The sequence below is a fragment of the Hypanus sabinus genome, chromosome 29, assembly GCF_030144855.1.
Source record: "Hypanus sabinus isolate sHypSab1 chromosome 29, sHypSab1.hap1, whole genome shotgun sequence".
Lineage (NCBI taxonomy): Eukaryota > Metazoa > Chordata > Chondrichthyes > Myliobatiformes > Dasyatidae > Hypanus > Hypanus sabinus.
This window is the reverse complement of record NC_082734.1, coordinates 27,057,353-27,083,964: the sequence shown is the minus strand read 5'-3', so window position 1 is coordinate 27,083,964 and position 26,612 is coordinate 27,057,353. Positions and strand designations below refer to the sequence as shown.

The 26,612-nt window shown below is 49.3% G+C and overlaps 1 protein-coding gene across 6 annotated transcripts in view; it reads right to left on the bottom strand.

The window, feature by feature from the left end:
• The window catches only part of LOC132383156 (liprin-alpha-3-like), a 259,537-nt gene that overhangs the window by 177,764 nt on the left and 55,161 nt on the right, over positions 1 to 26,612 (bottom strand). For 5 of the 6 annotated variants that reach the window (XM_059954012.1, XM_059954013.1, XM_059954016.1 and 2 more), the window contains 7 exons: positions 13,988 to 14,089; positions 12,740 to 12,904; positions 11,520 to 11,594; positions 9,347 to 9,559; positions 7,087 to 7,233; positions 4,619 to 4,753; positions 2,830 to 2,913 (listed from right to left, as the gene is read on the bottom strand). In XM_059954012.1, coding sequence (XP_059809995.1) covers positions 2,830 to 2,913; positions 4,619 to 4,753; positions 7,087 to 7,233; positions 9,347 to 9,559; positions 11,520 to 11,594; positions 12,740 to 12,904; positions 13,988 to 14,089 — 921 coding nt within the window. Of the gene's footprint in view, positions 1 to 2,829; positions 2,914 to 4,618; positions 4,754 to 7,086; positions 7,234 to 9,346; positions 9,560 to 11,519; positions 11,595 to 12,739; positions 12,905 to 13,987; positions 14,090 to 14,296; positions 20,838 to 26,612 lie in introns of those variants that run through there. The other variant, XM_059954015.1, reaches the window with a different exon arrangement.

Here is a 26,612-nt window from a genome sequence, read left to right as displayed (position 1 = left end):
TGAACATCCCTCTGGTGTGACAGTGAGGGACCACACCACTGTCACATCACACCACCACCACCCCCCTCCCTAATTTAATGCACGTGGAATGTTTGGATTTTTTTCCCCCAGACTTAAAGAGATTATTCTGAATTGCCGAAGGGTGCGATTAAACTAGAGAGGGCACCAAAAAGATTCACAAGGACGTCACTCGGACTGGGGGGCTAGAGTTAAAAGCAGAGACCGGACGCACTGGGACCGCTTCCCCTGTAGCGAAAGAGGTTGAGAGGTGACACTGGAGAAATTCATGCAGTCACAAGAAATACAGACAAGGAGGGTGGTTACTGTCTTTTTCCCCCAGGGTCTTTTGTTTGTAAAATGCCATCGAATCATCGTGGACTCATGGATAGTTGCCCTAAATAAGTTTTGATCCTCGCGAAGGCGGCTCAATGTAGATAACGTTGCATTCATAGCTGTCCTTATTATGTCCATCTGATTGGCGGCCTTCCTCTCTTCCGTTGTCCTCCCACTTTGCCGAGCGTGATATCCTTTTCCAGAGAGCTGCTTCTTCGCATGATGGGCCCAAAGAGTGACAGGCGGAGTCTTGCCACTTGAGCTCCTAGAGAGAGGCTTGGTTTGATCTTGCTGAGGACCGATTTATTTGTTCTGTAAGAGGTCCTGGAGACGCGTAGGGTAGGGAAGGCTAAAACTAGCGGATGAGGTTTAAGGTACGAGGAGAAAGATTCAAATGGGACCTGAAGAGCAAGTGTTTTCTACCCCCCCCCCCACACACACACACAGAGGGTGGTGGATACAAGGACCAAGATTGGGGGAGGAAAACAATTACAACATTTAAAAGACATTTGGACTGGCACGTGGATAATAAAGATTGGGGGATGTGGGCCAGATTAGGATGGCACCAGTGTTGGCAGGGATGAGTTGAGCCAATGGGCTTGATTCTGTGCTACGTGACTCAGTCACCCTGTGTGTTCCGTTCTGGCAGTTCTGTCCATGGGTAAATTTGTTTTTAAATCTTCTTTTCAAAAGGTGAAACATTAAAATATAAAAACAGATCGGAAAGGGAGAATGCATGAAGCTTTATTTGCTGGACTGAGGTATACAACTTACACATCACCTAGCGTCACTTTAGGTATGTACATTCAGTCAAAGTACTTGCACATTGTGCTTTTATATGATTGCTTTTATACTTATTGTGTTTTTTTAAAATCGTGTTCTTTAACTTATTGTATTTTTTATGCCGCACTGGACCTGGAGAAATAATAATCTTGCTCTCCTCTACACTTGTGCACTGAAGAGCGACAATAACCAACCTTGAACTGGATGTCGAGGAGAAAAGATTCAAAACTGGTCTGCACTTCCACTTTTAAACAAGATCTTGCTCAGTAAAGCAAATGTTGCTTACAACAGAATGTTAATTCCTTTATTTTATTTCTTCACGGGGAGTGGGCGTGACTGGAAAGGCCAGTACAAAATAGGGCCTTTGGCTCCTTGAGACCATGCTGATTGGCTACCCATCCGACATTAATCCCGTTTTCATTATTCTTCCCAGATTCTCGTCTCATCCCCGCAGATCCTACCCCTCACCCACACACCAGGAGGAAACCCACAGTCACTGGGAGAGCGTACAATCTTCATACATCCAAAATAAAAAGATCGAGTGCTCTCCCGGCATATATGATGAATAAACTCTTCCCAGGCTTCCATCCAGGTACAGGGATCAATTTAACCTATGTTTTTATGACAAACTCCGCCATCTTCATCAGGGACAGTGCCTGAGCATGTCCAGTCCGGTGGTATTTATGCCCCCAATGTCCATCCCTCCTGATTGGTTAGTCCTCATCCAATCAGGTTTCAGCTCTCCCAATCAAATTCCAGTTCTTATTTAGAGTGAGACTTTTGTCTTTGTTAAAATTCTTTTCCTCTAGTTGTATTTCAATGGCTGTCTTCACCAAGCAGTCACAAAAGCCATTGGCGCGGCACACTAGTTTTGTACCGAAGTCAATCTTACGACCATTTCGAAACCAATGTTCTGCTACTGCTGATTTCTCTGGATAACCCAAACAGATACACCTCCTGTGCTCCTTGATGTGGGATTCCACCACAAGTCCAGTTGTGGATCTGTAGGGAAGACAGGCGGTAGTGACAGGTTCCTCATCGTTATTAGGTTTCGTGGTTTATCCGTTGGCCCTCTCAAGGGCCCCAATGATTTCCTTCACCTTGAGGCCATTCCATAGGAAACCCGTAAGGAAGCTTAAATCTCAGCTAACACAGATCAAAGATGACCTGGGGCAGGATGGCCGGTATTTACAGGATTCCCTGTGAATGCAGAGAGGCGTATATTGGCCAGAAGGGGCACACAGCGGAAAACCACATCGAGGAGCACAGGAGGAGTATCTGTTTGGGCTACCTGGGAAATTGAAGGTAGCAGAACATTGTATTTGCAATGGTCAAAGGATTGACTTCGATGGCACAAACCACTGAGCCACCCCAGTGGCTTTCGAGAATGCCTGCTGAAGGAAGCTATTGAAATAAAACTAGAAGAAATGAATCTTAACAAAGCCAAAAGTCTCGTTCTAAGAACTGGAATTTGATAGTCAACAAGTGGGACAGTGGAAACCTGACTGGATGAGGACTAACCAATCAGGAGGGATGGATGACGGGGCTTTAAATACCACCGGACTAGACATACCCAGGCATTGTCCCTGATGAAAATGGCACAGTTTGTCATCGAAACGTCGATTATAATCTATAACTGTACCTGGGTAGAAGACCGAGAAGAGCTTATATATGCTGGAAATGCACGAGACCCTTCTCATTGGGAGACTTTACCCTTTGCAGCTCCTGGTTCTTCTCCTCCAGCTCTGCTTCCAGTTGGCACAGCCGCTCCTCTATGTTCCCATGCCTCTCCTCGGCCTGGAAAGAAGGAAACACTTTGGATTAGTGCCATCTCACCTTAGAGCCGTTGAGGTAGGGTTTACGGGATCTCTCTGTGCCGCAAAGCCCCCACAGCTTGCCACTCTAATCCCTTGGCTCTCGCCTCGAGGTTTAGACTCCACCTCGGTGAGGGACAGAAGGGAGGTGCCATCAGAAATGGGACATCACCTCTCAGTCAACCTAACGATCTCTTATTCCACATAACCGCATCCTTCACTGCACCAGGGCCAACAGATTCCCCCGATTACACCCAGCGAAGAGTCCTCATGAGCACTAGTACCTTGTGGGATCTTGCTGTGTAGGATATGGTTGCTACTAGAGTCCCTCACCATGCAGTGTCCGGTGGAGATCACGATGCTACTTTACTCTGTGCAGCAGTGTCAGTGACCCATAAGGCCACAAGATGAAGGAGCAGAATTAGGCCATTCGACCCATCGAGTCTGCTCTACCATTTCACCATGGCTGATCAATTTCCCTCTCAACCCCATTCTCCTCATAATCTTTCGCGCCCTGACTAACCAAGAACTTACCAACCTGCACCTTAAATACACCCAACAACACACACAAAATACTGGTGGAACACAGCAGGCCAGGCAGCACCTATAAGGAGAAGCACTGTCGACGTTTCGGGCCGAGACCCTTCGTCAGGGCTAACCGAAAGGAAAGATAATAAGAGATTTGAAAGTAGTGGGGGGGGGGGGGGGGAGGGGGAAATGCAAAATGATAGGAGAAGACCGGAGGGGGTGGGATGAAGCTAAGAGCTGGAAAGATGATTGGCGAAAGTGATACAGAGCTGGAGAAGGGAAAGGATCAGGGGACGGGAGGCCTCGGGAGAAAGAAAGTGGAGAGGGAAACACCAGAGGGAGATGGAGAACAGGCAAACAACTAAATATATCAGGGATGGGGTAAGAAGGGGAGGAGGGGCATTAACGGAAGTTAGAGAAGTCAGTGTTCATGCCATCAGGTTGGAGGCTATCCAGCCGGTATATAAGGTGTTGTTCCTCCAACCTGAGTGTGAATTCATCTTGACAGTAGAGGAGGCCATGGATAGACATATCAGAATGGGAATGGGACGTGGAATTAAAATGTGTGGCCACTGGGAGATCCTGCTTTCTCTGGCAGACCGAGCGTAGGTGTTCAGCGAAAGGGTCTCCCAGTCTGCGTCGGGTCTCACCAATATATAAAAGGCCACACCGGGAGCACCGGACGCAGTATACCACACCAGCCAACTCACAGGTGAAGTGTCGCCTCACCTGGAAGGACTGTCTGGGGCCCTGAATGGTGGTGAGGGAGGAAGTGTAAGGGCAGGTATAGCACTTGTTCCGCTTACAAGGATAAGTGCCAGGAGGGAGATCGGTGGGAAGGGATGAGGGGAACAAGTGGAAAAGGGAGTCGCGTAGGGAGCGATCCCTGCGAAAAGCAGAAAGAGGGGGGCCTACCTTAAATACACCCAATGGCTTGGCCTCCACAGCCACCTGTAGCAAAGATTTTCACAGATTTACCACTCTCTGGCTAAAGATATTCCTCCTCACCTCCATTCTAAATGGACCGCCCTCTGTTCTGAGGCTGAGGCCTCTGGTCCTGGACTCCACCACCACAGGAAACATCCTCTCCACATGCACTCTATCCCAGTCTTTCAACATCCGATAGGTTTCAACCAACCAGCCCGCCGCAGGAACCCTACCTTGTTGAGGGCGGCCACACGCTGAGCCAGTTCTGCCTCCACCTCGGGGAGGGTCTCTGCCTTCCGCAGGGTCTGCTGCAGCTTCTGCTTGGAGGAGTCGAGCCACTCCTGGAGCTGGCGGTTCTTGTCTTCGCTCTGAAAGGTGAACGCATCTCCAGTGAGGATGTGACAAGGGTCAGCAATTCCCAGCATGCCCAGGGATGCTGCCCCTCCCTCATGGGCTGTCTGCTCTCAGGCTCACAAGATAAAAAAGAAGTTACGTCTACGTCGAAACGTACAGTGAGATGCGTCGCTTGCATCAGTGACCAACAGTGTGAGGATGTGCCAGAACAGCCCACAGGTATCACCACCCCTCTAACACTGAGTTTGCATTCTTACAACTCACTAACCCTTACATCTTTGGGACATGGGAGGAAACCGGAGCACCGAGACAAAAACTCACGTGGCCACAATGCGAACATAACAAATTCTTCAGACGGCGGTGGAGTTGAATAGGCGCTGGAATAGTGTTACGCTGGCCGCCACGTTACCGGGCAGCCTGAAGTAAGGAGCCAAAATGTAACACTGGCCACCACTCAGTTAGTGTGTTCAGTTATGAGGGCCATACTTTAAGGAAGGTATCCCAATACCTTGGAGGGAGTGCAGAGGTGAACACCAGATAGTTAACGTCATGAAGAATATGGGAAATACAGATGGGAGAAAATGCACCCAGGGGCCAAGGACCAAGGAAACAGAATGAAGTATTGGCAAAAGGCCCAAAAGTTATACGAGGAAGATATTTTTTTTTACATAATCTGTGGTTAGGACATGGATGATGATGGAGGCAACTACAGTCATAGAACAGTACAGCACAGAGGCCCTTCGGCCCATCTTTAGAAGAGAGCTCGGTAAGCATCTGAAAAGGCCAAGGGGCAAGAGCTGGCATGAACTCAACTTGGAATGTCCATTTTCCTTGCCTTGACAACAATGTTTCTGATAGGGGTGGGGTGGGGGGGGGGGGGTTGTGAGCCATCCCTAGGGACAGGGGTGGGAGAGTGTCAGTAACCAGGAGTTAAGGGAAGGCTGGGCAAGGAAGTGGTGATGCCCCTGATGGATATGGTGGAGAGAGCAGAGTTCAAAGTGCCATGGGTAGGTAACTGAGGTTATGCCAAGTCAGGCAGGTAAAGAAGATGGCGCTGAATGCAGTTGTTGGGCACAGGTACCAATGGAGATGGGCATGGGGAAGGATAAGGCGAAGCGGGGCTTGGGTAGGACAGGCTGCGTTGGATGGGTTTCTTTTCCCTGAAGTGGAGGAGGTTGAGGGGCATAGATAGAGCAGGTAGTAACAAAAGGAGATTGGTGTAGGCAGGTACCCGATGGTTGGCGTGGGCTCGGTCTCCATGCCACGCACTATCTGAATCATAAGAGGGCACTCACATGGCAAGGGGGAAGGGGGTGTACCACGAACTGGATGACCTCACATTGGGATAAGAGAAGGGGGTGAACAGTTCACTTTCTAACAGCCAGGGTCTACATGGGAGACAGCAGGAGCACTCACTCACAAACAGTGTGAAGGTGGCACAGCTGATGGTGCTGTCTTCCAGCTCCACTGAGCTGGGTTCGATCCCGAGCTCAGGCCCTCCCGTGACTGGGCGAGTTTCCTCCCAAGTCCATAAGGCATGGGGGCTGGTGGGTTAATTGGCCACTGTTACCCCCAGTGCAAGTGAGGAGCAGGAGTAGGGAAGGGTCATTAGAGGAATCTGGGAAACTGAGGGTTGGGGGGGAATGTGAGACTAATGGGAATGATTTGAGAGCCAGCATGGACTCGATGGGCCAAAAGGTTGCTTAAATGATACGAAACGTTTAAAAAATGATAATAAGAAATATGAGTGGATTCTCTGTGCTGGACTCAGCTGAGTAAAATGTTGGCGTGACCACACTCTTCAGATATTAACAGGTACCACAGGGACAGTTATAGACTGGCTTTGATCCAAATAGCACACAAGAACCCAAATTGCTCCTCCTGTAAAGAATTCTAGAACTGCTTTGTGATCTATGGATACTTGGTGAAGCATTAATTTATGGGTTTTTTTGTCTTGACCCAGAAAACAACTGGAGAGGTTGTTGCAAATGGTTGTGGTGAAGCATTTTATTGGTTTTATGCAATAGGAGGGATCTGATGGGGAGTTTTTGAACAGAGAGTCGGGGGGGGGGAAGGTGTTTAGAGTTTAAAACACACTACCTAAAGGATATGCACTACTATAATGGCAGAGGAGCCTACAGACTTATTGGTAAATGGGATCAGTGTAGATCAGTACAATGGGGATGTGAAAATGGAGGGCCAAAGGACCTGTTCCTATAGCAACCAACAAACTGCTGGAGAACCTCAGTAGCCGAGCAGCATCTGCGGAAGGAAATGGATTGTTGATGGTTGGGGTCAAGACCCTACATCAGGACCAGGCGTGACTCGATGACCGTGGGACAGTTACCTGTTTGTAGAGGGACTCCTTGCTCGCCAGCTCATTCTCCAGCTTGTCGTTAGCATCGTGCAGAGACGTCGCTTCCCGCTGGGCGCTGAGGTAACGTTTTTCCAGGGTTGTTATTCTCTCTTCCATGTCCTCCCGTTGTGCTAAGGCCTGGGACAGGGACACAGGGTCAACACAGAGGTACACAGGTCTCTGAGCACATGGGTACCAACCTTCACCAGAAGCAACAACTTAGTTATATAGCACCCTGAACTAATTATTAGGAGTAACACCCTCAGTCATATTAAGCCTCAGCTGTCCTCCTGCAACCTATTCTCTCTCAACAACTGCTCTTCAAATCTCTCTGCAACTATCTACATGAATGTGATAGCTTACATGGTCAAGTAATATAACAGCACATCTTTGTGATGTGGAAGTCACCACGTGGCCCCAAGGTGAGCATGCAAACTCCACACAGACAGTATCCAATGTCACTTATCATCATCATTATGTGCTGTGTCATATGACATCATCATTGTGTCCTGTCATATGACATCATCATTATGTGCCATTTTGTATGTTGTAAGCGATCGTGTTATCTGACCATGATTGTTTTGTACAAATATTTCTACAGAAGTGATTTTCCATTGCCTTCTTCTGGGCAGTGTCTTTACAAGACGGGTGATCCCAGCCATTATCAATACCCTTCAGAGATTGTCTGCCTGGCATCAGTGGTCGCATAACCAGGACTTGTGTTGTGCACCAGCTGCTCATATGAACGTCCACCACCTACCCGCTGGCTTTATGTGACCCTGATCAGGGTCTAAGCTGGTGCTACACCTTGCCCACCTGCAGGCTAGTGGAGGGAAGGAGTTCCTTACACCTCCACCCCACCACTCATTAGAGGAGTCTCCAAGGTTTTTCCTGTCATTCACCTGGGAGAACTAAGAACTGGGAGCTGGACCTGGAACCCATGGATAATGGGATTGCTCTGACAGCTGGCAAAAACTAAATGGCCCAAATAACCTCCTGCGTTGTCAAATATGGAATGCAAAGCGGAACATCTAAATATGTTTCCTATGTTTCGATTTTGGTTCTTCTGCCTTTTATGACTCAAAGTTCTCCATCCTTCTGCCTTGGGCTCCCCCTGTCAAAACCCGGCAGATCCCTTTGTGATCTTCAGTGCTTTACTGTTGCCGTTGGTGGGCCTGCACTTGTGAAATCTGTGCAACATTTTATGTGGTCACAGGGGAGAACGTGCAAACTCCACACGGACAGCAGCCGAGGTCGGGACTGAACCAGGGTCTCTGGTGTTGAGAGTCAACAGCTCTGCTCACAGGGTGACCAAGCCTCCCTCGGGGAGGTTGAAATCTGGGATGTCGGAGTTGCGGTGGAGGTAAATTCATTTGGTGTTCTGGAAGGAGCTGGGCACATTCTGTGCAAGGAGACAAAAGCTGTGGGGAGTGTGGGGGAGCACGGGGCAAACACAACACATACAAACATTCCCTGTCAAATAACTGCAGTCTCCATATCAGCAAGAACTATCTATTCAACTCCCCGTCACTCAGCAGCACCACAGGCAATAAAGTGCCCCCACACCAAGGGTCAGAGCTTTGTATCACCCATTGTGTAAAGTCTGAGTGTCCAAGGAAGGGCAGCCCTCTGCTAGATCAGACTTCTCCTCCTTCCAGGACAAGGATATCACTTGGAAGGCCAGAATTTATTGCTCATCCCCATCTGAGGAGGCACATACATGGCATGGAGTCACATTCAGACAACAGAAGGTAACAATGGAAGCTCTCCTTCCTGAAGCAATGGGGTTTTACCACCTGGATCCCACGAATGAGACCAACCTTAATTCCAAAACTCAGTCAGTAAAGAAACCAAAAGGAAATGTGAAAAGACAGCAGGAAGTACTGGGAATAGTCTGCTGGACAGGCTGAAGTTATGGAGAGAGAAAAAAAAGAGTTAACATTTCAGGTCCAACATTTTGCCATTCACACTGTTTCATCAGAGTTCTGATGAAATGTCATCAGGTGGAAACGTTAACCTTTTCTCTCTCTCTCTCTGCAGACATCTGCCTGCCTATTGGATTTTACTGTCTCTATTTTTAACACAGTTTTATTACACCATGCATTAGGGTTAGGTTTAGGGTTTAAATTTAAATTTCCCCATTACCACGGTGAGAATAGAACTTAAGTCTTTGGGTCAATGCTCCAGAACACCTACTGCTTCACTGCTATGTGGCAAACCCCCCTTGCCATTCATGGGTGGGAGCAGGTACCTCTTTCAAGTCCCGCTGGAGTTTGGTGTTGGCCTCCTCCGACTTGATGAGATCCTTGCGCGCGGTGCTGAGCTCATCCTCCACCTCGGCCACCTTCCGGCAGAGGGCGGCCAGCCGCTCCCTCATCTGCAGAAGTTCTGTGCTCTGCCTCTCGATCAGGTCATGGCACTCTGAGTCACCGTCGCCGGACAGCGCCGTACCGTTCGCCAGCCTCTGGGGAGCGGGACACGGAGGGGGACCTTGCATTAGTGTGGACACCCCCCACCACGTGGCAGAACCGCCCTCAGACCGGATGCACAATGTATCCAAGTCAGGGAGTACTCAGGAATATCCACAGACATCTCCTGTGGCCGTTCAAAGGTTCAGTGCAGATGACCAGCTACTCATGACACCAAGGCTGGCTCTGGGCGAGGGTGGAGGAGAGGTACTCCCGCGCTTTGGGATGTGGGGTTAGAGCTGTAACTGGGGAGAGGGGATGGCTTTGAATGAGAAATTGCAGGTCAGGCAGAAGTGATGATGGGAGGGCAGTGGGTGAAGTGTGTAGAAGTTGGGGTCATGGTTCTTTGGTTAGGGAGGTGAGCAAGGTGTGGTCCACAACACAAGCACAGTTGATTTGGGCCTGACCAACACTCTCACTCCTGCACTAATTTCCCTCAGTACTCAATGGCAGTGTGATCCACAGTAGGTGCATTGGAGTCCTGAAGGGTCTCAGCCCAAAATGTCGACTGTTTATTCTTCTCCATAGATGCTGCCCGGCCATCTGAACTCCTCTAATGTTTTATGAGTGTTCCTGTAGCGCAGGATGAGTGCGTTTTCTGAGGAAATCGTATTGGAACTGTGGGCATGTCATACCGGGAAGTCCCTGCTAGAACCTCCAGGGTGGCCTGAGACTGTGTGGAATGGGTCCTGATCCCCGTTTAGCCCAGGTGGGGTGTCTGTCTGCAATTGCTTGGCCCTGACTAAAAAGGACTACACAATGGAAGTCACTGATGCCAGACCGTTGCTGCCACAACCTCCCATCAGTCACTGGCACAAGGTGCCCAGGGGGAGGGAGTAATGAAGGCAGAGAGTCACCAACCTTCAGTCTCAATGCTTCACGATCATAGGAAGGACTTGTCCAATTCACTACCAATAAATTAAAAATTAAATTTCATTAACAAGCAAATTTAAGGGAGATTTTAACATAATTTTGCATCAGCGTTGCATGATGGAATGGATAAATTGCCAATTTCCTGCCCGTTTTATTGTGGAAAACATGGAATGGAAAGTTGCTCAAGCCTCAGATTCTTCTCTGTCTCTACAAGAATATGAAGAGTTTGTAAAAATGAACCTGAACTTGGCAGGGGGAGGGGGGGAGAGTTTACTCTCACTACTGAAGACCATCGAGTGACCAGGGTTATGGACCAAGTGCTGGTAAATGGGGTTGGATGGCTGGAATGGACATGATGGGCTGAAGGGCCTCTGTGCTGTAGGACTGTGACTGTAAAGGCAGGATAACCTCCCACACGGTGCTGGTTGCTGTCATTTTGCAGAAGGCACCACATTGAGCATTGAGTACAGAAAGCATTGAGTACAGAAGTTGGGATGTAATGTTAAAATTGTACAAGGCATTGGTAAGGCCAAATTTAGAATATTGTGTGCAGTTCTGGTCACCGAATTATAGCAAAGATATCAATAAATTAGAGAGAGTGCAGAGACGATTTACTAGGATGTTACCTGGGTTTCAGCACTGAAGTTACAGAGAAAGGTTGAACAAGTTAAGTCTCTATTCATTGGAGTGTAGAAGGTTGAGGGGGGATTTGATCGAGGTATTTAAAATTTTGAGAGGGATAGATAGAGTTGATGTGAATAGGCTGCTTCCATTGAGAGTAGGGGAGATTCAAACGAGAGGACATGATTTGAGAGTTAGGGGGCAGAAGTTTAAGGGAAACACGAGAGGGTATTTCTTTACTCAGAGAGTGATAGCTGTGTGGAATGAGCTTCCTGTAGAAGTAGTAGAGGCCAGTTCAGTTGTGCCATTTAAGATAAAATTGGATAGGTATATGGACAGGAAAGGAGTAGAGGGTTATGGGCTGAGTGCGGGTAGGTGGGACTACATGAGATTAAGAGTTCGGCACGGACTGGGAGGGCCGAGATGGCCTGTTTCCGTGCTGTGATTGTTATATACACTTACATCCTGGGCTGTCGATTCCAACTCCTCTTCCAGAATTGAGACCCTTTCCAGGGCCACTCGCAGTCTCTCCCGAACCTGCCAATCAAAACAGCACAGATTTAATGCTCAGTATCCCCAGGACTAAGAGAGCAAGCATGCACGAAGAATAATCCAGGCGACTCTAACCTGGAGACTCGTGTAGAGGACACGATGGCCCATTCCACTGTGGGGATTTACACAGGTTTCCCCCCGGTACTTTGGTTCCCTCCCACATCCCAAAGAAACAAAGGTCACATGTCAGATGGTGGCTGTGAGTTTCTCCGTTTGGTGAGGGGTAGGATCTTGGGGAGGGAAGTGGTGTGAAATTGATGAGAATGTGAGAAAGGGAGAATGGATCATTAGGATTCATACAAGTGGGTGCCTGATGGTGGACATGAATTTGATGGGCTGAAGGGCCTGTATGAATTCTGTATCTTTTCATGCTTCCATAATAGTTTTGGAGCGATAGACTTTGCTCTGTTGACAGCTGGAGAAGGCGGAATCGGTCTTGGAGCAGAGGAGCTTAAAAGGGAGGGTAGATCGTGATTTCTGAACGCATTAAGGGTTTGGTAGATTAGAGAAGAAGAAAGGATTTCTGGTGGCAGGGGAGGCAGGTAACCAGAGGAAACAACGGAAGAACAGGTGGTGAGGGGGAATATTTTTACACAGACGTGTTACTGAATTAAAAGGCTCCACTTGTGGAAGCAGATTTCACAGCATCTTTGAAAAGGGATTTCAGCCAGAGAGTGGTGAATCTGTGGAATTTGTCACAGGCGGCTGTGCAGGCCAAGTCATTGGCTAAATTTAAGGCAGGGGTTGATAGAAATTTGATATACAAGGCACGAAGGGATTCGGTGAGAAGGTTGGAGACTGGGGCTGATATCAGCCACGATGAAACGGTGGAGCAGACTTGAAGGGCAAAATGGCCGACTTCTGCTTCTATATCTTGTGGTCTACGTTCTTGTGGGTTTTGATACATACGCGAGACGGGGAACGAGCAGGGAGAGGAACTGCTCCAGAGCTCTGGCAAGGAGCCAGCACGGGTGTGGCGGGACGAGCGTGGCCTTCACCTCCACCGCTTCCCCGCCAACAGGAACGAGAGCAGAGGCGGAACAGCACGAGATGGGCCGAGTGGCCGCCACCCCCACTGCTTTCCCCACGAGCGGGAGCACGAGCAGAGACGGCACAACGCGAGGTGGCACCTTCTCATCTAAAGCTTTGTGGTGTTCGAAGAGAGACTTCAGGGCCTTGAGCACCTCGACCTCGCTGGAGACGCCGGCGGGAGACTGGGCCTGGCGCTTCACCACCGTCATCCTGAGGGAGCGTTCGTGCCGCGACACCAGGCACTCCAGGTGCTCCAGCAGCAGCTGCGGGGAGCGACAACAAATCCTGAGCCACAGCCACAGATCTAACCTGCCCGGAGAAACGCAGCCACCCCGGAACCCAACAGCGCAGTCCGTCGCACAGCACCCTGGTACCTGGAGAGAAACAACTACACAATCCGGTGGCTACACCTTATTCGGAAGAGTCTCAAATTTTACCAATTTCTCAGGGTTCTAGTTCTATCTAGTTTATTTTATCCATTAACATCACATTTGCTTTTGACTCTCCCTTCACTTCAACCCCCCACCCACTTCTGTCTACTCTCCCTCGTCCACCGTTCTGCTTCTTTCCTCACTTTCTTAACTCTTCATCAAATCTCCAGCTTCTTCCAGTGCTAAATCTTCTTCTGCTGCTGGATTTGTATAGCACCTGCGATGGATGAAAGCAGCCCAAAGGAGGAGTTAGCAATTAAAACATTCACAGCCGGCCACACAAAGGGGATCGGGGCAGGTCTACCAGAAGGGCACCCGAAAGGATGAGGAGAGGTGTGGGAGAGACTCGGGGAGAAACTCATCGTCTTGGAGCCGGATCGTGAAAGAGGAGGATAGACCGAAATGATCTCAGAGGGTTCTACAGATGGAGGAGATTGGAAGAAGGCAGGAGGAGGGCGAGGCTGTGGAAACAAAGAGAAAATGTAAGTCACAGCAGTGCTGGTGATGGGCACAGTCCAGCCCAGCAGGCCCAGGAGCACAACTGAAGGGGAAGTTTGCTCTCGTAAGTATTTTCTCTGCATCTATGGGGACTAATTGGTTGGCAACTCAGAGGTAATAGTTCCTGCTGTCAACATTTAGGACAAGGCTATAGCTGAGGAAGAGACTCCAGATGTGAATCTGATCTTCACGTCCTGCTCCATGAGAGTTAATGGAGAAGTAGACCAACATTGGTGACCACTGAACTACTTTCATTGGCTCACTGCTAATTCCTTTGGCAAACTATTTCTGTTGTTCCTTTCCCATGGCTGTTGTCCAGGGTGGGGGAAGATTTGGGGGTGGCATTTGGGAATTTCTCATGGGGGGGGTGGGGTGAGCTGATAGGAGCACATCTTTAGGCCGGGGCGCAGAACTCACCCGCGTATTGTTCCTCTCCGCCTTCAGCTCTGCGATCTCCTCCTCCCTCTCCAGAAGTTGCTCCCGGCACAAGTTCAGCTCCTTCGTGAGGACGGCAAACTCCTGCAGGGGAAAAAGGGTATCGGGTAAATGACGGGTGACAGGTTTCCACTGCCTGCGAGGGTAGAGTCAATGAAGAAGGGGCGAGGAAAGGATAAAGAGGTGGTGAGTGGGAAGAAGACCTTGGAGTTAGAGGGTGGGCCATTAAGCACGAGAATATTACTTATCTAGTGGGATCAACCCAGTACATCATGGCACATTCACCCCTACCTTCGCAAGTATCTTCTGCATCAAGAGGGCAAGATCCATTACGAAAGACCCCCATCATCTGGGCCATGCTATCTTCTTGCAGGAGGTACAGGAATCTGAAGTCCCACACCACTGGGTTCAAAAACAGCTTCTTCCCTTCAACCATTCAGTACTTGAACCAACCGGCACAGCCTAAACACCATGTCGCTATAGCAACGCTGCGGCCATTTTGCACAATGAGAAAATTGTGTTATTTCTTGTCAAAAATGTGTGCCACTTCTGTTTTTCTCATGAAGCTGCTGGGTGCCTGTGATGCTGCTGAAAAGCACGTTCTCCATTGCACTGTGCACACAATAAAATCCGCTTTGATGAGCATGGACTAGTAATACTTAATAGCAAATTCTTACCGCTCACAATGGGAATGGTGCCATCACAGACAGGTCTGCGGGGACCTAAAGCATTGATCTGGAGATGTGTGCTGCAAACCCCCTCCTTCTGTGGCAATAACCTAAATTCAGAGCTGTTGTATACGATGACATATATATAATTGGATAATAAATTTACTTTGAGCTTTGAACTTTAAAGGTAAACAGGAGGCTGCCGGTCAGCAGAGACCCTGAAATAAATTGGGGGAAAAAGGTCAGTGGTAGTAATGCTGATCCGGAATCTATCAGCCGACAAAGCCGCTTTTCTTCTGTGCAGAAGGAAACACAATAACTCTACCTGGTCTACACTCTGTCCAAATGCAAATCCACCAACATGGCTGACTCCTAACTCACTGAATCACAGGAAACAGACCTTTCAGCCCATTGAGTCTCTGCTGACCATTAACCATCTGGGTATCTTCAGAGTAAATTTATTATCCAAGTACATTACAGGAAGGGTATTAATAACGTTGAAAGAGTGCAGAGAAGGTTTACAAGGATGTTGCCAGGACTTGAGAAACTGAGTTACAGAGAAACGTTGAATAGGTTAGGACTTTATTCCCTGGAGCATAGAAGAATGAGGGGAGATCTGATAGAGGGATATAAAATTATGATGGGTATAGATAGAGTGAATGCAAGCAGGCTTTTTCCACTGAGGCTAGGGGAGAAAAAAAAGAGGACATGGGTTAAGGGTGAAGGGGGAAAAGTTTAAAGGGAACATTAGCGGGGGCTTCTTCACACAGAGAGTGGTGGGAGTGCGGAATGAGCTGCCAGATGAAGTGGTAAATGTGGGCTCACTTTTAACATTTAAGAAAAACTTGGACAGATACATGGATGAGAGGTGTAGGGAGGGATATGGGCCAGGTGCAGGTCAGTGGGACTAAGCAGAAAAATGGTTCAGCACAGCCAAGAAGGGCCAAAAGGCCTGTTTCTGTGCTGTAACATTCTATGTCACCGTATACTACCCTGAGATTGATTTTCTTATGGGCATACTCAATCAATCAAAAGCAGAATAATAACCATAATAAAAGCAATGATAGACCACATCAACCTAGACATTCAGTGTACAAAAGACAACACCCTGTGCAAATACAAGAGATGGTGCAGATGTTGGAAATCCAAAGCAACACACACAAAATGCTGGGACACTCCTCACCTCTGGAGTGGAATGAACCGTCAATGCTTCAGACTGGGACTCTTCATCAGAGAGGACATGAAAACTCCTCACAGGCAAATCCCGAGGTCAAGGCTGAACCCAGGTCAAGGGAGTTATGATGCAATACTGCCACCCCACCTGAAGATGGTCCAGAGGATAGTCAGGGATGGCATGAAATGAGAGCCCTACTGGGCACACAATCCCAGCAACAAATATATGAACAGTGGCATTAAATTGGCGGCTTTTTCCACAGATACAAGACTGAGAATGAATCTCTGTGGACCACATCGATAGACACGGGACACAGGAGGAATCAAAGTTCAAAGTAAAGATCACCATATACAACCCTGATATTCACTTTCTTGCGAGCATATTCAACAAATCCATAGAATAATAACCATAACAGAATTAATGAAAGACCACCCAACTTGGGCGCTCCATCAGTGTGCAAAAGGCAACAGATACAAAAAGAAAGAAACAATAGCAATAAATAAATAAACAAGCAATAAATATTGAGAACATGAGATGAAGAGTCCTTGAAATTGAGTCCTAGGTTGTGGGAATGTTTCCATGTTGGGGCAAGTGAAGTTATCCCCTTTGGTTCAAGGGCCTGATGGTTGAGGGGTAATGTGTTCCTGAACCTGGTATGAGTCCTGAGGCCCCTATACCTTCCTTCCTGATGATAACAGCAAGAAGAGAATCACCAATATTGATAAGCTGATTATGGGACTCCAGGGCCACATCTTTGGAGTTTTTCAATTGAGATTAAATCAATGATTCATTAAGATAGTTATACACCCTCCCAGTGTCTGTGAGACCAGGGCAGGGAAAAACTTCTCTGGCTGTAGCAACATTTACTACAGGACTCTGGGAAAGAGGTGAGCAGGTGGGGGTCTGTCACTGGCTCTGATCTTGGGCTGCAGAAAGTACCACAAGACCCTCACAGCAGAAAGGACAAGACCAGGTTAGACCCAACACACGGCCCTGGGCAAACCCAGATTCGACCAACACACAGAGAATGGGATTAAAGAAAAACAAGTCACTGATGCTGTTTCCTCTGAATCCTGTTCTAGCATTGTCGTGACACAGCCGCAGCCATTCGCCCCACTGTGCCCGTAATGGCTCTTTGGAAACCAGATCCCACTCTCAGCTCAGAGATTTCTCCTTTATTTGTTGCTTTCTAATATCCAACCACCCTGGCCCTTCCCTGTACAGAATAATAAAGTGCTTAGTCACATTCTCACCTGTCAGGCAGGAGGTTGTGGGAGGTAAAGTACTCATTCAAGTTTGGCACTCTAGGCAGCAGTGGGGAGTGCCAAACTCTGGGAGTGTCATCTTTTGGAAGTGGTTGGACAGGCCGTTGGGTCAAAGAGTCAGGCCCTATAAGCCACCAATGGTCTTGCTGGCCATCAACCACCCATTCACGTTAATCCTACACTAATCTAATTTTAGTCTCTACATATTCCCATCGCTTCCCTCCAGATTCTATTGCTGACCTAAAAACGAGGGGGAATTTGGCAGCCAACTAACGTATTAACCCACCCATGTCCAGGATGTGGGAGGGACCAGAGCACAGGGGAAATCCAGAGACAGAGAGAGTGCACGGGCTTGTTCTGCCGGGCATTGTGGGTAGGACCCGTTGGCGCCAGAACACGAGGCCACACTTGCAGGCTGCCTCCGGTACAGCTTTGGACATGTCGGTTTTTTTTGTAGAAATGATGCATTGCACTCCATTGTTCAATGTAGATGTGACAGATCAATCCGATTCTGGAATCTCCACACAGTCAGCGATGAACCCAAGGACTTGGGAGCTGTGAGCTAACCCCAATGTGCTGTGGCTTGAATCAGGGTCCTGCAGGGAATGCAAAGGTCTAGCAGGAACGAAGACCCTGGTGTCCCAGCCCTGGCCAACATCCCAGCCTCAGGCCCTGGGGTTTAAACACTTCTTGCTTCAGATTTCCAGCTGAAGGAGAAATGCCAAATCATTTCCATTGGCAACAGCACCTCAGAAAACCTTCACAGAAGTCACTTGGATTATTCTGTGGGTTTGATGAGCTGCAGTGTGTATGTAAATTCCTCTTCTGACATTTACAAAGACTCAGCTGTGACCCAGAGCACAATCCCAGCTTGGTGAAGTAAGCCTCCATCTTCTCCACCGATTCACATCGTTCTGCAGCTGAGGAACGCCAAGGACCACGGCTCCTCTCACACAGCGGGCGCTAAACAGAGTCGCTACTGCGGGCAGCAATCTGTGCACAGCAAGATCTCACAAACAGCACAGCGATCGCAGCCAGATTACCTGACACTGTTATCAACTTGACAGTGATCACTTAAGCTGTTTTAGTGATGTTAGTTGGAAAGAGATGAACACAGATGGTGCTGGACCCCAAGATCCCTTTGTTCCTCCACACTGCTAAGAACCCTGCCATTAACTTTGTACTCTGCTTTAAAGTACAACCTCACTTTCCAGGATCGCGCTGTCTCTGCCACCTCTCAGCCCAGTCTACATCCTGTCAACATTCCATTATAACCTATGGCAGTTTTCCACAATGCCACCAATCTTCATGTCATCTGCAAACTTACGAACCCACCCTTCCACTTCACTCAATTACACTCAGAGGCCACTCATTAGGTCCCTCCTGTGGCCAGTGAAGTGGTCATTGTGCGCACATTCGTTGACTTCTGCTGCTGCAGCTCATCCTCTTCAAGGTTCAACACATTGAGCATTCAGAGATACTCTTCCGCACACCACTGTCGTAACTCACAAGACAAAGGAGCAGAAGTAGGCCATTCAGCCCATCGAGTCTGCTCCACCACTCCACCATGAGCTAAACTATTCTCCCACCTAGTTCCAATTTCCAGCTTTTTCCCCATATCCCTTGTTACCCTGCCTAATTAGATACCTATCAATCTCCTCCTTAAACACCCTCAATGCTTGGGCCTCCACACCTGTATGTGGCAACGAATTCCATAAATCCACGACCCTCTGCCTAAAAAAATTTCTCCTCATCTCTGTTTTAAATGGGTACCCTCTAATTCTAAGACTGTGGCCTCTTGTCCTGGACTCACCCACCAAAGGAAACAGCCTTTCCACATCTACTCTGTCCAGCCCTTTCAACATTCGAAATGTTTCTATGAGATCCCCTCTCATTCTTCTATACTCTAATGAATACTGTCCAAGAGCCGACAAACGTTCCTCATACGTTAGTCCCTGCATTCCAGGAATCATCCTCGTGAATCTTCACTAAACTCTCTGCAACATCAGTACATCCTTTCTAAGATAGGGGGCCCAAAACTGCACACAGTATTCCAAATGGGGTCTCACCAGTGCCCCATAGAACGCTCTGGTTATTCGGTTACTGTCACCTTCCTGTCATCTTGAACCAGTCTGGCCATTCTCTTTTGACCTCTCTCATCAACAAAGTCTTTTCACCCACAGAATTGCCACTCACTGGATGTATTTTTGCACCATTCTCTGTAAACTCCAGGGGCTGCTGTGCATGAAAATCCAAAGAGTTTCTGCCATATTCCAACCACCCCCTCCCCCGGCACCACTAATCATTCAGGGTCAAAGTCACCAAGATCATATTTCTTCCCCATTCTAAACACAAGAGATTCTGCAGATGATGGAAGTTGAGAGCGACACACACAAAACGGTGGTGGGACTCAGCAGGTCAGGCAGGATCTATGGTAGTGGTCACCAACCTTTTTAAGCCCAAAATCCCCTACCTCAGCCTTAGTAAAAGGCGAGATCGACCCCAGATCGATTAGTTGAACGCATGCGCACTGGGGCAGAAAAGACCGGAAGTAAAACCCCGCAACCCAGAAGTAGAAATAATGTGTAAACACCAGGGGTCCCCACCCTTTTTTTGCACCGCGGACCGGTTTAATATCGACAATATTCTTCTGGACCGGTCAACCCGGGGGGGGGGGGGGAGGTGTTAAACACGACGGGAATACAGCGATACTCGAAGCAGGTTCCTTATGTCCAGTCTATTCCGCAACTTAGTTTTTGCGGCACTTAGCTGCTGTCCCGTGCTGCTCATGTATTTTCTGCTGAAAAAATTCAACAGGTTTGTCTTTAAGTGCAGGGTGCTTGGACTCAAGGTGCTGAAGCAGTTTTGAGGGCTTCATTGTCTCATTAGGCAGCCTCCCGGCCCGAACTCCAGCCTCTGCCTGCCCACCGCCAGATGCCCTGGCCAGGTGTGGCTGGTCGTGGGTGGGGTGAGAGGACAAGGTCAGGGCCGGAGGTCCCCGTGCTGGGGCCGCGGCAGTCGCAGTCCGGAGAGAGCGACTGACCGAGTGAGGAGAGCGACAGGACACGCGACCGCACCCCCTTGTAGGATCTATCGGCCGACAAAAGTTTGTTTCAGTAGATCGCAGTGCGGTAGCTGCTCTGCTGCTTATGAAACCTTGAGCCCGAATTAAGTTGTCCGCAAATATTTTAGCACCGGGTTCCCCACGAACATTCGGTGTGCTAAACAGGTTCAGAGGCGGCGCCCATCTGTCCGCACTCCAGGCCAGTAGCAACAGCACTTCTTGCCAGCCGCCCAAGAGTATCACTGCGTTTAGGCGACTGATTACCTCACGTGCATTCAAGTTCAACAGTGACCGTGACAGCGATTGAGGAAAGGTGCAACTGACTCATATCGTTACCTCGTGGCCCGGTGGTTGGGGACCACTGAAGTACACTGTGTAGCGGGGGAGCTACACGCATGCGCACTGGGCAGAAAGAACGGAACTAAAACCTCACAACCCAGAAACAACCTCTCAACAGTATTTGTGTATTTATTTTTCCCTTTTTTTCAGGATCTAATGGAAAAGTCTCAAAGATCGACCAGTCGATCACGATCGATGGGTTGGCGACCACTAATCTATGGAAATGAATCAACAGTTGACATTTTGGACCGAGACCCTTCATCAGGACTGGAAAGGAAGGGGGAAGATGCCCGAATAAGGTGGTGGGGGAAGGGGAAGGAGTGCAGGTTAGAAGGTGACAGGCCAAGACAGGTGGGTGGGGGAGGAGTGGGGGGAACGAAGAAAGAAGTTGGGACGTGATAGATGAGGGGTTGAAGAAGCAAGAATCTGATAGGAGAGGACGGTGGACCATGGGAGAAAGGGAAGGAGGGGGAACACCAGGGGGAGGTGATAGGCAGGGGAGAAGAGGTAAGAGGCCAGAGTGGGTAATTAAAGAGGAAAGGGCGAGGGGAAAATCCACTGGAAGTTGGAGAAATCGATGCTCATGCCATCAGGTTGGATGCTACTTAGCTGGAATATGAGGTGTTGGGCTCATCAAGGCAGAAGAGCAGGAGATGGACAACACGTCAGAATGGGAATAGGGACAGGCTAGCAGGAGATCCTGCTTTTGCAGACGGAGTGGAGGTGCTCAACAAAACAGTCCCCCAGTCTCCAATGTAGAGGAGGCTGCATCGGGAACACCAGATATAACAGACAACCCTGAGAAATTCGCTCACCCCATTCTCCTGCTGCCTTACAAGCGATAGAGTCCTTTTCATCTTCCTCTACCACCCAGGAGTCTCCGCAACATCTACCATCTTCAGTGGGACCCTACCACCAAACACATCTTTGCCTCCCCCCTACTCTCCTCTTTCCGCAGGGATTGTCCCTCCTTTACCCCCTTGTCTGCTCATCCCTCTCCTTTAATTTCCTTCCTGGCAGTTATCCTTGAAAGCAGAGCAAGTGCTACACCAGCCCCTACACCACCTCCCTCACTACTCTTCAGGGCCCCAAATAGTCCTTCCAGGTGAGGCAGCACTTCACCTGCAAGTCTGTTGGGGTCATCGATTGTATCTTTTCCTCCCAGTGTGTGGCCTCTTGTACACCGGTGAGACCTGACGTAGATTGGGAGACCACTTTGCTGAGCATCTACACTCGGTCCGCCAGAACAAGCAGGATCTCCCAGTGGCCATCCATTTTAATTCCACTTCCCATTCCAACATGCCAGCCTATGGCCTCCTCTACTGTTGATGAGACCCATACTCGGGTTGGAGGAGAAACACCTTGCATTCCATCTGGATAGCCTCCAACCTGATAGCATGAACATCAATTTCTCTAACTTCCGGTGATGCCCCCTACCACCCCTCTCCTTCAACATTTCCCCCTCTCGCCTTATCTTCTTACCCGCCAATCACCTCCTTCCGATGCTCCACCCCCTTTTTCTTCCTTCCATGGCATTCTGTCCATTACTATAGACTCCTTCTCCAGCCCTGTGTCTCTTTCACCAAAACTTGCCAGCCCTTTCCTTCACCCCTTCCCCTTCCAGTTTCACCCATCACCTCGTGTTTCTCCCTCCCCTCCCCCCACCCTCTTACTCCGACTCCTCATCTTTTTTCTGCAGTCCTGCTGAAGGTTCTCTGTCCAAAACGTCAACTGTTTACTCCTCTCCATAGCTGTTGCCTGGCCTGCCGAGTTCCTCCAGCATTTTGCTGTGTTACATGACGTTGTGTCTCAGGCTCTTGGGGCATGACCTGCCCCTCACAAAGCCAGGGTGACGATCCCAAATCGGGCATAGCTCCTGAACTGGAAGGGGGGAACCAATGTCCTAGCAGACACATTTGATCGAGCCGTCGGAAAAAGTCTGAAGTAGGTTTGAAGCAGAACTGGAACCGGCGTGAGAGGTCAGATAATTATTTATTATTGATCTCGCGATATAGTGTGGAATAGGCAATTCTTGCCCCTTGAGCCCAACAAACCCAATTAAACTACCTGGTACATCTTTGGACTGTGGGAGGAAACCGGAGGACCCAGAGCAAACCCACACATCGCACAGGGAGGACGCACAGAGACTCCTTACGGAGGGTGTTGCAATTGACGTCAAAATCTATCTGCCTGAACTATAATGGTGTTATGCAACCATGGGGATAATGGAGCAGTTGGTGTAAAGGTGGACAGCTCTTACAGCAAGCTCTCAGGTTAATGTGGCCTAATAGCTCCTTGTGCTTCCTGAAAAGCTGTTTGGGATAGTGCAGTATTAATGGTGGTATGTAAATGGCAGTTGTTGTTGTACTTGGCAACATATTTACTCAAAAGCCAAGGCAGCAATAAGTGGGATTTGTCAGAATCTGAAAGCACTGTAGCGCAAGAGGAAGCTGTTCAGCCCATCAATGCCTCCTTCCACCATATCCCACAGCCCTGCTAATTCCACTCATTTCCAGTACTCTTTTCCAATTCTGTGGTTCTTGCCCTAACATGCTTCCATTACCACTGTCACTCCACATCTTCCTTAGACCCCACACTCTGCCCCCACTCCACCTCACTCCTCTATGCCCACTTACTCTCCACCTCTATGCAAAATGACTCTCACAATCACTCCTCCCCACACCTCACTCCTATCTCCTCCACCCCTCCCCACAACTAACCCCTCCCTCCCTCCCTACCTAAACTACCCCCTCCATCACAAATACCTCTCACTCAACTCTCCCTCTTAATTTTTTCTTACATCTATGTGGACCAACCATTTCTCTGAGCAGGAAATTCTATCTATCCATCCATTTATTTGATTATTTATTTAACATGACCTGAAGCCTGCACGGCACTAGAAATTGTCTTTTTTTTGTAATATGTATATTATGAATATTTAGAATAAGAATTGAAGAATGGTATACTTTAGAATTTTTTAATGAAGGGTATAATGAAATGCAGTACATCATCTTTCACATTTCATGAACATTTAAACTTAGAAGCAGTTGGTGTTCAAGGGGCTGGTGGTTTATGACCAATCAGGTATTGGCTTCCATTCTGTGTTTATTGTTGCAATTTGTAACAGTGTTGCTACTTGAAACACTGTCAAAATACACTGAAGCTCCAAAATGTTTCAAAGTGAAGGTTGCGATATGTTTATTATTTAGAAAAATTAATGGATTATATTCATTAACATGACTAATTACAGGGTATTTTTCAATATTAGCATAATTTCAAAATTATATTAGTATTATATGAAAGAAAATTCCAGCTGCGCAGTAACAAAGGCATTTCAGTTTCAGTTACTGCACAGTTACTGCACAGGCGTACACCAACACAGCCGAGAGGGAACACTCACTCCACCTATCTCCCACTTCCCCTCACAACTACCTCTCACCCCCATCTTGCCTCCACAATTCTTTCCCACCCACCACCAGAATAATCCAGGTTTGAAACCGGCTTACAAACACGACTGCAAGAGGTTTAAGAAGCTGGTAGCACCACAGACCCCAGTGAGGCTGGTCACACCTCAAACACTTTGACCAATACCCTCAGGTACAAGGGGGAAAAGGAACTGAAGCAGAGATGGAATCCTGCTACAAATACTTCGTGAGCAAAGTGAAACCCTGGGACATTAAAAAGAAGTACATATTGCTGAAGCGACAAACGTCACAGTTGGTGGAGAAAGAACAAGAAGAATCATCCAACCTGGGAATGAAGAGCAAAATCAATTTCCAATTGGTCAGATAACTGGTGCGCTAAGGATAGGCAGGTTGAGTGGTCAATGGTGGGAGTGTGGGGGTCAGGGCAGTTGGTGGTCAATGGTGGGAGTGTGGGGGTCAGGGCAGGTCGGGTGGTCAATGGTGGGAGTGTGGGGGTCAGGGCAATTGGTGGTCAATGGTGGGAGTGTGGGGGTCAGGGTAGGTCGAGTGGTCAATGGTGGGAGTGTGGGGGTCAGGGTAGTTGGTGGTCACTGGTGGGAGTGTGGGGGTCAGGGCAGGTCGGGTGGTCAATGGTGGGAGTGTGAGGGTCAGGGTAGTTGGTGGTCAATGGTGGGAGTGTGGGGGTCAGGGTGGTGGGAGTGTGGGGGTCAGGGCAGTTGGTGGTCAATGGTGGGAGTGTGAGGGTCAGGGCAATTGGTGGTTAATGGTGGGAGTGTGGGGGTCAGGGTAGTTGGTGGTCAGTGGTGGGAGTGTGGGGGTCAGGGTGGTGGGAGTGTGGGGGTCAGGGCAGTTGGTGGTCAATGGTGGGAGTGTGGGGGTCAGGGTGATGGGAGTGTGGGGGTCAGGGCAGTTGGTGGTCAATGGTGGGAGTGTGGGGGTCAGGGTAGTTGGTGGTCAATGGTGGGAGTGTGGGGGTCAGGGTGGTGGGAGTGTGGGTCAGGGCAGTTGGTGGTCAATGGTGGGAGTGTGGGGGGCAGGGTGGTGGGAGTGTGGGGGTCAGAGTAGGTCGGGTGGTCAATGGTGGGAGTGTGGGGGTCAGGGTAGGTCGAGTAGTCAATGGTGGGAGTGTGGGGGTCAGGGTAGTTGGTGGTCAATGGTGGGAGTGTGGGGGTCAGGGTGGTGGGAGTGTGGGGGTCAGGGCAGTTGGTGGTCAATGGTGGGAGTGTGGGGGTCAGGGTAGTTGGTGGTCAATGGTGGGAGTGTGGGGGGCAGGGTGGTGGGAGTGTGGGGGTCAGGGCAGTTGGTGGTCAATGGTGGGAGTGTGGGGGTCAGGGTAGTTGGTGGTCAATGGTGGGAGTGTGGGGGGCAGGGTGGTGGGAGTGTGGGGGTCAGAGTAGGTCGGGTGGTCAATGGTGGGAGTGTGGGGGTCAGGGTAGGTCGAGTGGTCAATGGTGGGAGTGTGGGGGTCAGGGTAGTTGGTGGTCAATGGTGGGAGTGTGGGGGTCAGGGTGGTGGGAGTGTGGGGGTCAGGGCAGTTGGTGGTCAATGGTGGGAGTGTGGGGGTCAGGGTAATTGGTGGTCAATGGTGGGAGTGTGGGGGGCAGGGTGGTGGGAGTGTGGGGGTCAGGGCAGTTGGTGGTCAATGGTGGGAGTGTGGGGGTCAGAGTAGGTTGGGTGGTCAATGGTGGGAGTGTGGGGGTCAGGGTAGGTCGAGTGGTCAATGGTGGGAGTGTGGGGGTCAGGGTAGTTGGTGGTCAATGGTGGCAGTGTGGGGGTCAGGGTAGTTGGTGGTCAATGGTGGGAGTGTGGGGGTCTGGATGGTGGGAGTGTGGGGGTCAGGGTAGTTGGTGGTCAATGGTGAAAGTGTGGGGGTCAGGGCAGTTGGTGTTCACTACGTAGGGTGATGTAATGGATGACAGATAGCAAATTAAACGTAATAGAAACTATTCTACATGACTCACAAACACCTTCATCGAGTCACTGGGTTCACTCTAAGAGCAATGACATCAGTGCAAGGCAACCGCTTCTGGTTTGCTCGTAATGGAAGTAAAGAGCTGCGATTTTTCTGTGAAGCAGGCAAAATGGCTCTCGCATGTTTCAATCACAAAATCCTACGACCAACCTGCAGATCTTTGGAATGCGAGAGGAATCCGGATCAGCCGGAGGAAATCCATGCAAGCTCCGTCGAGACAACGGTGGGATTGAACCCGGGTGGCTGGCGCTGTAACATCATTCTGCTAACCGCCGCGTTACTGCGCCGGGCGTAACAAAGCCTCCAGGTAGAGGTCTAAACAAAGTTGGTACTGGGAACTTTCACAGCAGTGGCTGGGGCTGCGGATGAGGGATTAATTCCGGCCACTGCTCTTCGCCAGGTAGGAGACGCTGGCAGGACGGGCGGAGGGAGCACTGCAGTTCGCAGGGGCTGGACGGGCATTGGGGTTCCCAGCCCCCGACCTCGGGAGCCGGCGGGGGGAAAAAAATCTGATTTTAGAGAGAACCACACTTCAATAATCAGCGCTGACTCTGCAGAAAAATGGTCCAAGACCAAGGGAGCCACCGATCCAGTGCCTCCAAGAACAAAACCATTTGGCCTATTAATTAGAGGAATGAACAAACATGAAACGAGTCATGGCCCCAGAATATTGCTCAGTCAAATTCCACAGCAAAAGAGC